This window comes from Penaeus japonicus, unplaced genomic scaffold (genome assembly GCF_977035675.1).
Source record: "Penaeus japonicus unplaced genomic scaffold, GWHDUDI00000001_assembly GWHDUDI00000016, whole genome shotgun sequence".
In the NCBI taxonomy this organism is placed as follows: Eukaryota; Metazoa; Arthropoda; class Malacostraca; order Decapoda; family Penaeidae; genus Penaeus; species Penaeus japonicus.
Window position 1 is genome coordinate 24,578,259 of NW_028234418.1, and position 12,500 is coordinate 24,590,758.

The 12,500-nt window shown below is 35.2% G+C and overlaps 1 protein-coding gene and 2 non-coding genes across 3 annotated transcripts; all 3 read left to right on the top strand.

The window, feature by feature from the left end:
- The first annotated feature begins 1,288 nt into the window (after window positions 1–1,288).
- LOC122243175 (protein CFDP2-like) lies at window positions 1,289–8,355 on the top strand. Its single transcript, XM_086545660.1, has 2 exons — window positions 1,289–2,527; window positions 8,314–8,355. Exons 1-2 carry the CDS (start codon window positions 1,289–1,291, stop codon window positions 8,353–8,355), a joined length of 1,281 nt encoding a protein of 426 aa, XP_086401786.1.
- Window positions 7,194–7,265, top strand: TRNAD-GUC (transfer RNA aspartic acid (anticodon GUC)). Its single transcript has one exon. It is a non-coding gene; the product is annotated as a tRNA-Asp (tRNA).
- Window positions 8,356–10,648: 2,293 nt separating the features above from the next.
- TRNAD-GUC (transfer RNA aspartic acid (anticodon GUC)) lies at window positions 10,649–10,720 on the top strand. Its single transcript has one exon. It is a non-coding gene; the product is annotated as a tRNA-Asp (tRNA).
- The last annotated feature ends 1,780 nt before the right edge of the window (window positions 10,721–12,500 follow it).

Sequence of the window (12,500 nt, forward strand, 5' to 3'; positions counted from 1 at the left end):
CAAAACACACCGAATTTATGTGTGCATGAATGGAAATATAAATTAATACAGTACATATAATATCATTCTATAATGTGAACATCTAAATTAGATTATAGTAAAGTGATTTGTGTGTGAATTGTTATTGATTTGGATTGCTGCTTCAAAGGTTTTGGTCACGACTCAAGAGAAAACATTTAGCCAAAGGCGGACTCGGCTGGTTTAATTGATAATCCTTGCATGTCCCTGACTTCTCTACTACTGTACCTGCTTTTTTGTCACATAACTCCGCTCGCCTAATATACCACCATTAAAGTGTATAGATGGCTGTCTCTCAACGTGAGAAAATGATGAGCTGATCACTACTTTGGGTATGAGTTTCCCGTGTTAACTATCGGGCATAGTTAGTTATTATAACGGTGTGTTAAGAGCATGCATAGTAGTTGGTACGACCTATGTGTGTTTTTGTAGTGGTGGTGAAGGACATGTTTTCGATTATATATTTTTTTTCTTTGCCATTTCATCTTTACATGATGGAGATAGAACTATTGATTTTATCTTGGGAATATTATTATTATTATTATTTTTCATTAAGTGGGAAGATATCGAAATTTTAAGATGAAAATCTGAGTAAATCCCGGCTCTTACTGAAGTTAAATGATTTTAACTTATTTTTCTCATTCATCGTTCGTGCAACTTTTTTATTTATTACTTGGGTATGTGAAATGAAATTATATATTGACACAACTTATTCAACCCATAAATTTTGACTTAAGATGGAACACAACACTATATATCTATGTATATGCTTCTATATGTGTGTATGTATATATATATATATTTATATATATATATATATATATATATATATATATATATGTCAGGTCAGGTCAAAGAAACCTGCTACTGGTGAACATGTAAACCAGTACTACCTGTTTCATGGTCGGGTGGTCGGCGACTAAATCGGCTCCCCCATCTGATAAGATCAGCTTGCTGAATCTTATCTTATGGGAGGGTGTGTGGACACCCAGCAGGACTAAAAACAAAACCTGTCAAAGGGCGGAGGAGCTCAAAGAGAGCAAACGGCCATCCACACCTTGCATTAGGCAGCAGTGATGCAAGTTCCCTGTACTGCGACCTAGTGTTGGGCAGCGGCTGCACTAGTATCTGTGGTAGGCGGAAGAGATAATGGCCAACGGCTGCTACAGAAAAGCAGGGGGCAGTTCCAGCAAACCTGTGTCTGGCCCTTGTACTGCGCTAAGGGAGAGGAGATCGGCACTACCATTCGAAAATTGCCGGAGAATCACCCATGACAATGACAACCAAACCCATTTCCATACTGGATCGGTCGGGGCCCAGGATAAAAACGGCCGCGCCGCCACTTGATGCTCACAGGGGTGGCGGTGTTAAGTGGACTACTGATGGGCAAACTGAGAAAGAACAACAGCTGGCGAAAAAGAACATATGCATTGGCACTTGGAACGTAAGATCACTAAAAGATGAGGGAAAACTAGAAGTGTTGGTAAATGAGATCTCTACCATCTCTTGGAATGTTTTGGGAGTTTCAGAACTTAGATGGACTGGCATTGGAGAAACGAGCACAGAAGATGGACACAAGTTGTGGTACAGCGGTGCCGAGAAAAAATATGTAAGAGGCGTAGGAGTGCTGTTTGAAAAAGAAACAGCAAAGTCAGTGATCGAATGTACACCTGTATCTGACAGAATAATTGCAATTAGACTAAAAGGAAAGCCCCGCAACATGACAATCATTCAGATATATGCACCAACATCAGACAGCGAGGACGAGGAGATTGAACGGTTCTACCAAGATCTAGAACAAACCATCAAAGAGAAAGCAAAGAAAGATATTCTTATAATACAAGGGGATTGGAATGCTAAGATCGGATATAAGGAAAGCACTGGATGGGAAGGAACTATTGGAGATTTTGGAGTAGGAACAAGAAATGAAAGAGGTATTATGCTACTAGATTTTGCCAAAAGACATCACTTAGTTGTGGCTAATACTCTCCATAATCATAAACTATCGAGAAGAACAACGTGGCATTCACCAGATGGAGTCACACATAATCAAATAGATTATATTCTTGTGGATAGAAGATTCCAAACTGGAATAAACAGACCCAAAACGAGAACTTTCAAAAAACCGGATATTGGTAGTGATCACGACCCAGTTATGATGACATTCAGAATACAACTCTCTAAAGAGAAGAAGGTTTCGCAGAGACGCACAAAGTTTGACTTGGAAAAGCTGAAAGACAGGGAAGTAGCAGAAAAGTATAGAAGTGAACTGGCGGGGAGATTTGCACCACTCTTGTTGCTCACAAATGAAGAACCACAGCAGCTCTGTGACCAGTTTACTGACATAACTTTCAACACAGCAAATGAGATTTTAGGAAAAGCTAAACCAATTAAAAGACCATGGATAACACCAGAAATCCTACAAAAGTGTGACGAAAGAAGAAAACTAAAGAAAGATAGATTTACCAACAATGAAAGCCTGGGCCAATATAGAAAGGCAAACAAGGAGGTAAAAAGAGCTATCATCAAAGCAAAAGATAATTGGGTTGAAAAACAAGCTGAGGATATTGAACAAAGCTTAGCAGTAAACAATTCTAGAAAAGCCTACAGTGTAATCAAGAGCTTAACAAAGGAGAAGACAGGAAGAACAAATGTAATAGAAGATAAAACCGGTCAGCTGTTAACAAATAACACCGAAGTGACAGCTAGATGGAAAGAATACTGCCGCGAGTTGTACCAACATCAAGCAGACGTTGATAGAACAGTATTAGCAGAGGCTACATCAGAGGGAGAACCAGAACCAGTCATCTTAGAATCGGAAGTAAGGGCAGCGATTATAAACTTGAAGATGAATAAAGCACCTGGATATGACAACCTTCCAGCAGAATTAATTAAGTGCGGTGGAGATCCCATTATCAAAACCTTACATCTTCTGTGCAACCGAATACTCCAAACTGGTAAATGGCCTACACAATGGACCCAGTCCATTCTCATTCCTATCCCAAAAAAGAAAATGAGTAAAAAATGTAGTGAACATCGCACAATCAGTCTTATAAGTCATCCTAGCAAAGTCTTACTCACCATCATCCTAAATAGAATAAAACCGGGAATTGAAGAAATTCTAGATGATTCACAAGCTGGCTTCAGAAAAGATCGAAGCACAGTGGAACAAATTCTTAATTTAAGGCTCCTTTGTGAAAGTCAGAGAAATCATCAGAAGAATGTTTTCCACAACTTTATTGACTTTAAAAAAGCATTCGATAGGGTATGGCACGAAGCGCTATGGCATACAATGGCCAAGTATAACATCAACCAGGGTATGACTAGGCTTATCCAAGAATTATATGAGAATGCGAAAACAACAGTCATGGTAGGTAACAACTACAGCGAATGGTTCGAAAGTACAGTGGGAGTTAGACAAGGATGCATTCTGTCTCTTACACTTTTCAATTTGTTTTTGGAAAGAATAATGCAAGATGCCCTTGAAAAATTTTCAGGAGGCATAAAGTGTACAGGACGTGTAGTTAACAACTTACGGTTTGCTGATGACATAGACTTGATAGCGGAAGATGCGGAAGGATTAGCAGAAATAACAAGACGACTGGATGAAACATCACACAGGTATGGAATGGAAATTAGTGCAGAAAAAGGTAAAATAATGGTCAGTGGGAGGAGCATCAATCGAAACGTACTGGTCTATGTTAAGGGAGAACAACTTGAACATGTGTCAGAATTCAAATATCTAGGTGCAACATTAACAGAAAATGGAACCAGCGAAATTGAAGTTAAACATCGTGTAGGAATGGCAACAAGTGCTTTAGCTAGATTGGAATCTATTTGGAAAATGAGAAGTATTAGCATGAAAACAAAAATTAAACTACTAAACTCGATGGTAAAAAGCATTTTAATGTATGGATGCGAGAGTTGGACAATAACTGATAAGATCTGGAAAAAGGTGGAAGCTTTTGAAATGAAGTGTTACAGAAGGTTGCTAGGAATAACATGGAGAGAGAGGCGAACAAATGGCTATGTCTGGAATAAGATAATAGATAATTTTACCACAGAAAAGGACAGGCCAGAACCATTCATGCGCACTATCGCCAAACGCAAACTTCAGTTCTTTGGACACCAGGTCAGGAGAAATAAAACAACAAAGTTTCTCATACAAGACTACTGTGAGGGAACACGCCAACAATGTAGGCCAATAAGAACATGGCAAGACGACATAAAGGAGTGGACATCTCTTAACATTCAGAGAGCTTGTCACCACAGCCTCAATAGGAGGAAATGGAGGAAGGATGCCAAGACATGGGTGCACCAACGGCCTAACCGGCTGAGGTCATGATGATGATATATATGAATATATATAACAATATGTATATCTATCTATCTATCTATCTATCTATCTATATATATATATATATATATATATATATATATATATATGTATATATATGTATACATATCAATATATGATATATAGATTTCTATACCTACATGTATATATATATGTATGTATATATATATATATATATATATATATATATATATATATATATATATATGCATATATATATATATATATATATATATATATAGATATATATATAGATATAAAGTACATGTGCGTTCGTTTTCGAACTCTGAAATATATACTGTGTTTATTCTTAGTTTCTTATGTTATTTTGACATATAGTTTTTTTACTCTTGAAATACCCGGAATAAAATCAAAATACATATTAGACATTTCTTACCCATTAGTTGCTGGTTCGCGTATTTGCGCAGGGACTATCATAGTTGGTCTTGATAACGCTTACATTTCGTTATTCATTTTCCTGCCACATAGTCTCTAACAGTCTATTCGAAAGTTCTGTGAACCCCGGCCATGGCGAAAGAATGAAGCGCTGGAAAAATCATGTACAAATTGGGATCAATAATTGGTATCATTTCCATGAACTCCTGAATTGGGTTTCAATTATATGATAGGTGATGGCTCCCCCACCAACCGATTAACCTGTAAAAAGAGTGAACTCTACTGGATTCACTTAAATCTAAAGGTAAGCCATAAGGGTCTAGGGTAGTTGGGTATATATAAACAGCATGGGGGTCCAAGGGCAAGAGGGCAAGATAGAGGGTTGTTTGATTATAGTTTACTGTATGAAAACTATGGAGATGAGGTAATGGTGTTGAGTCCGTTTTTAACGAAAGCTGGTGCCTGTGTCCGTAGATTTTTGTGACTTGCGCTGTGGTCCGTATTTTAGTAATTTAGTCCTTTATTTACAATCCTGGCTAGATGCAGAGGCGTGGGCAAGCTTTGATATAATCGATGCATGGTCACAATAATATATGATACCGTGACATTACGAATTTTTCATCACATAACTCTTCGTCTATTCACTTACCACACAACCAATCTGCTCAGGCATGGGTATGCAATGTTGCACTTGATTTATGATCATGATATATCACATTTTGAATTTTGCTTATAGTGTAAGTATATTTTCAAATACATCAGATGATATGAAATAATTACATAGTTCACATGCTATCTAGTCTAAAAAGTACTACATTGCATGACACGTGGAACTTGATTGCTGGCGGATGTGTCCTCAGACTGTATATATTTTGACGTATTTTTATTTCTAGGAATTGTTCATATTATTATTGTATTTCTACTTGCTTATCCCATATTTTATTTGATATATCTCATGTCCTTCCCTACTATCGGGACAAATCAAACCAAGATTGATATGTAAAACACTATATAATTATCATTTATATATATTTTATCCACAGATAGTATTATTCTAAATAAACGAGATAGTCTTTACAAAGAAATTTCATATCTATCTATCTATCTATATAGATAGATAGACAGATAGATAGATCGAAAGATAGATAGATATATGATATACATATGAGCACACACACACACAATATCACATATATACATATAATTCAAGATTTAGCTTGATATTAACATATTGGTAGAGAAAAGGCCGGAACGAAAATGGGAAAGGATAGGTATTTAAGAAAAAAGTGCCATAAGATTAAATCTTTAGAATGTCTTAATTGTTGTCTATTAGTGGCTATTATCCCTGCTTGTCACGCGGGAATACTAACCACTATATATATATATATATATATATATATATATATATATATATATATATATATATATATGTGTGTGTGTGTGTGTGTGTGTGTGTGTGTGTGTGTGTGGTGTGTGTAAGTATATACATATATAGGCATATATACATGCACATACATATGTAAATATTTATATGTATGTACATATACACTTAGTATCCTTACCTATCACCCAGGAGGCCAGGGTTTGATTTCTTGCCAGAGAGGCTTTTGAAACACATAAATACACTTACACATCCGCACGCACACCAAAGATTCCTTTCTAATCCCCTACTTATACGTACTAATCTCTTTAAACATTTCATTATCCTTCCCATTTCCGTTGGAATGTGCCTTTTACATAGCCAGCCGACTTTGAATTGTGCCACCCAGTTAGTATAAGATGAATACCTATTTGTCTTGAAAAAAAATCACCAAAAGTCAAATATCAGGATATCATAAATCAGCCTAAGGAATGTATGAAAGTGCAGGCAGTGAAGAATCGGGAATGTGAGAAAATCAGGAAAGAGGACGCTGCTGGATCGTGAAGAATACCACTGCGACGACCTTGGCTACAGCTATTCAGTTAATGGGACGCTGGCGATATGTTGCCAACCTCTTCATTAACGTTTTTTTTGACCGCCCACATTTCACAGTCTGACATCGACACAGGATTACGAGGAAAACATTCTTTGGCCAGGTGGTTACCAATTTCTTGGAAAGTCCTATTGAGGTCAGCTGGACTAGACATGGATGTCAATATATATCTGTTTACCTATAATCTGTCTAGAGAGACAACATTACTGTACACGAAGAAGTAGATAACATGGTAGGTACACTATAAATAGGAATCAGGAAAACGCAGCCTTAAATGAGTAGAACCCGAGTATTATATGAATATATATATATATATATATATATATATATATATACACATACATATATATATATATATATATATATATATATATATATATATATATATATATATATATATATATATGATGAATATCAATACTGTAACATCAGCTCGTTTTTGTACCTATTCCTCGGTAGTATAGTGGTTAGTATCCCCGCCTGTCACGCGGGAGACCGGGGTTCGATTCCCCGCCGGGGAGGCATTTGGCCAGGCCTCGACAGGTGAGGAAGTCAAGAAATGCACCCCGACGTACAGCCAATTCTGTTCAAAGTATTCACAACAATTGGAATTTTTTGGAACTGCGGTTCTTAAACGCCAACTATTCCCTATGCATATATATATATATATATATGTGAATATATATATACATATATATATATATATATATATATATATATATATATATATATATATATACATATATATATATATATGTATGTATATATATATATATATATGTATATATATGTATATATATGTGTGTGTGTATATATATATATGTATATGTATATATATATATATATATATATATATATATATATATATATATATCTTGGAATCGGCTTCTTCTTTAGACTTCTTTTAATTAACGATTACTGACAACCAATACTTCACAATCTGATATCCATTGGCCAGGTGGTTACCAACTTCTACTTGAAAAGTCCTATGTAGGTCAGCTGGTTTAGACATGGATATCGATAGCTGTTTACCTATAATCTATCTAGAGAGACAGATCTTTACTTAATGCGAAGAAGTAGATAACCAGGTAGGTAAACCTATAATGAATGATGATGAATATGCAGCTTTAAAATAAATAGAACCATATATATGAACATATACATATATATACATATATATATATATATACATATATATATATATATATATATATATATATATATATATATATATATATATATATAAACGTGAGAGAGTAATATTTACGCAAAACAAGAAGGGAAAGGAAAAGTAATTGGAAAACCAAAATTAGGAGGAGGTGAATACAATTGCATAGAACAAAAATACTGTAACATTAATACTGGAACATATATCAATTCCACGGTAGTATAGTGGTTAGTATCCCCGCCTGTCACACGTGGGAGACCGGGGTTTAATTCCCCGCTGGGAGGCTTTGGGTCTAACTTAGACCACTGAATGACATGGGACTAAGTAATCCCCCTTGAAATGATTTAAAATAAGAACTACTGAATACCTCTGAAGTGAACACAAGTACATTGGTTCCGAAGGTACAGTCGTATAATTTGACACTTGACAAGCGTACCTGTTAACTTTATTTATTCTTTTTATGTACTATTTATCATCATCATCACTTTTATTTAGTGTATTTTAGTTTCATATCTTACCCCATGTCCTCCCTGATATACTTCATACTCTTCTTTACTATTTGGACTATTGAATCAAGATTGGCGGCTCTATATGAAAATCAATATATTTCTATTGTATACTTATGCTTTCCATATCGTGTATCTAACCATGAAATGATATCCATTTATAGAATGAAATACTATAATGTGTATACACACACATAGTATCATAATACACTTACATTAAGATTTGGCTTGAGAGTAACAAGATGTTAGGGAATGCGAAAATTTGAACGGATAATTAAAGTAAAAAGTGCCAATTGAGATACTTATGCATATTTATCCCCAGTTAATACTACTTTCGCGGTCTTACGCAGGGCATATGCCTCCCGGCGGGGAATCAAACCCCTTTGATGAATTGACTGGTTTGTGATAAATATAAGCTTTTGTTCCTCATGACATGTTCCATCTCACAAACTGGGCGTGGGCGGGGACTGGGTGGGGGAAGGCAAGAGCCAAAGGCAGGAACTGAGGCTGGTAACCGTAGGCGTCGGCGACGAGCAGGAGAAGAAGACTAGGCCGTCCGGGAAGGTGAAACTGAAAGGGTGATATTACAATAAGTTCATGAATGCATGGCCATTGTGCTAACAACCATTAATTCAACATGGAATCGTCTGCACAAATAATCATATGAAAAATCACTGACTCACCTCACGGACACTGGCAGAGGATTACATAGGACGGGAGGATGCTCAGCTCAATCCAAAGTTCAATCAGTGCAGACTGGAATAACAAATACTCCAGCAGTTCACAAGGTTCACAAATACCATTTTCTATGGCCGTCTAATTCCTCACATACTTACGCAATCATTTATGCAATCATTCAAGTTGGTACCTCTTTTCTCTCATGCTACTTATCAACAGTCGACCAACACCTCTCCAAGGAAACACATTCTCTCGTCCATGAAATGCTGTAGCTTTATAAAACCAGTCAGCATATATCTGGCTTTCCAAGAAGGCGTTGGTTATCACCACCAGGCCAGTAAATGGCGTCTTTATGATCACAGATCAAGCAGTGAAATGCCACGCCTATCTGTGTGTAGCATTCATTATTTTCGGCACTAAGCAGTTGATGGAAAGCTGGTATGATTGCACTATTCTTGACAGTCCAGTACTATCTTCTTCATCTGGTTTTCCATCATGCACTCGCTGCACAGTCATGTACTTCTTGGGATAAATCCTAAGCCATTGATGACTTGAGTGCTTACAAATATTTACAAATATTTGTTCTTTATGGCATGTCAACCCCAACAGACTGAGTGACACCACTCATCTACCTTGCATCCAACGACGCGATCAGCTCGCAGATTTGAAAACCGTTTTAGTTGTAAAGAAAACACCATGCGGACTTAGGCAGGGTAAATGCCTCCCCGGCAGGGAATCGAACCCCGGTCTCCAACGTGACAGGCGGGGATACCGAGAAATTGGTGAAAGGAAGAGCTACTGTCACATTATTGATGTTCATTGTAATTGTATCCTCTTCTTTCTCACCTCATTTTTCCAATTACTTTTCCTTTCCTCACTTGTTTAGCCTACATATTACTCTCTCTTTCACACATTCATTCTCGGCGACAAGTTAAATAAATGCCGGAATGTACAGTTTAGCTATCTAGCAATAAGACATATAACAATATATAAGTATATTTATATGTGTTTCCGATATATATATATATATATATATATATATATATATATATATATATTATATATATATTTATATAAATATACATATGTATGTGTATATATATATATATATATATATATATATATATATATATATTATATATATATATATATATAATATATATATATATATATATATAATATATATATATATATTATATATATATAATATATATATATATATATTATATATATATATATATATATATATATATATATATATATATATATATATATATATAAATTACATATCTATATGAATATATCGTATACATATATAGATATACTTATATATTGTTATATTTCTTTTAATTAGATATCTAAGCTGTATCTTCCTGTATACTTTTACCATTCATTTAACTCATCGCCGGGAAGGAGTGTGTGAAAAAGAGAATAATATTTAGGGAAAAAAATGAGAGGAAAGGAAAAGTAATTGGAAAATCAGGGTGAGAAAGAGGAGGATACAATTGCAATGGACATTAATACTGTGTCAGTAGCTCATTCTATTACCATTTCCTCGGTAGTATAGTGGTTAGTATCCCCGCCTGTCACGCGGGAGACCGGGGTTCGATTCCCCGCCGGGGAGGCATTTGCCCTGCCTAAGACCTCAAAAATAGTATTAACTGGAGATAAATATACATATCTCAATTGACACTTTTTACTTTAATTATCCGTTCAAATTTTCGCATTCCCTAACATTCTGTTACTCTCAAGCCAAATCTTAATGTAAGTGTATTATGATACTATGTGTGTGTATACACATTATAGTATTTCATTCTGTAAATGGATATCATTTATGAAATACACCATATGGAAAACATAAGTATACAGTGGAAATATATTGATTTTCATATAGAGCCGCCAATCTTGATGCAATAGTCCAAATAGTAAAGAAGGCTATGAAGTATATCAGGAAGGACATGGGGTAAGATATGAAACTAAAATACACTAAATAAAGATGATGATAATAATAATAGTTCATAAAAAGAAACGAAAAATCTACCGATAAAGTTAACAGGTACGCCTGCCAAGTGTCAAATTATACGACTGTACCTTCGGAACCAATATACTTGTGTTCACTTCAGAGGTAGTCAGTAGTTTTTATTCTAAATTATTTCAAGGGGGATTACTTAGTCCCATGTCATTCAGTGGTCTAAGTTAGGCCCAAAGCCTCCCAGCGGGGAATTAAACCCCAGTCTCCCACATGACAGGCGGGGATACTAACGACTATACTGCCGAGGAATCGGTATATGGAAGAGCTAATGTTCCAGTATTAATGTTACAGTATTTTTTGTTCCTTGCAATTGTATTCACCTCCTCCTAATTTAGGTTTTCCAATTACTTTTCCTTTCCTTTCTTGTTTTGCCTAAATATTACTCTTTCACGTTTATATAATATCTATATCTATCTATCTATATATATATATATATATATATATATATATATATATATATATATATATATATATATATATATATATATCAATAAAACACTACCACAAATTGAAAGGAAAAAGTCGCGACATTTCGAACTTTTTTAAAGAAAGTTCCTCATCAGGCATAAACAATCGAAAAATTAATAGTAGAAGTAAATTTTGACAAAAAATATATAGGGAAAAGATGACAGTGGGAACAAGGGCTGAATCAGGTCACAGAAGGATGTTTAAGGTCAATTCATCTAAGGAATGCTTTTCCCAATAGACAGGAGGTAAGATTATCCAACCCCCATTGTCCAACACTCAAGTTAAAATTGGGAATCTTTTTAATTAAAAGAGATTCAAGCATCTCTCTTTCGTACGCATTTGATTTATGAATTAATTTTATGTTACTCCAATTTAGTTAACTTATTATTTTTTTCCAGCTCTCTACCCGTTTCACCTATGTAGAACTTCTGACATTCATTACAAGGAATAGCATAAATGCCTGAAAAAGTGCCAAGAGCAGCGCTGGAAGCATTGTGTTTAACCAAAGATTTACGCAACGTGTTAGGATAAGTGAACACTATATCGATGTCCACTTTTTTAAATAACTTCCGCTTATCATCGAGGGACTGATTGAATGGTACAACTAATAAGCTATCGGACCTGTCTTTACGCATGACTTTAGTATGTGAATAAATATCTTATCTAGCATATGAATGCGTAACCATAATGATGCTAATCTCTTTATCAATAAACTCATTATCACTGCTCCTATATGCTCTAAGAAGCATAGACGAGACTACTGATACTGATGATACTGATGATATGAAAAAAATGAAGGTAATTAGCAACATGGGTGGGTTTCCGCTAAACTGAAAACTTTAAAAAACCACTGAAATTATGCAATAAAATGTCAAGAAAGGGTAATTTACCAGAACTTTCCCAG

Coding starts and splice junctions, on each gene's coding strand:
- LOC122243175 (XM_086545660.1), top strand. CDS start 1,289: ATGACAATGACAACCAAACCCATTTCCATACTGGATCGGTCGGGGCCC. Junction 2,528..8,313: donor ATAGAAAGGCAAACAAGGAG/GTAAAAAGAGCT, acceptor TTGGTTCCGAAG/GTACAGTCGTATAATTTGAC.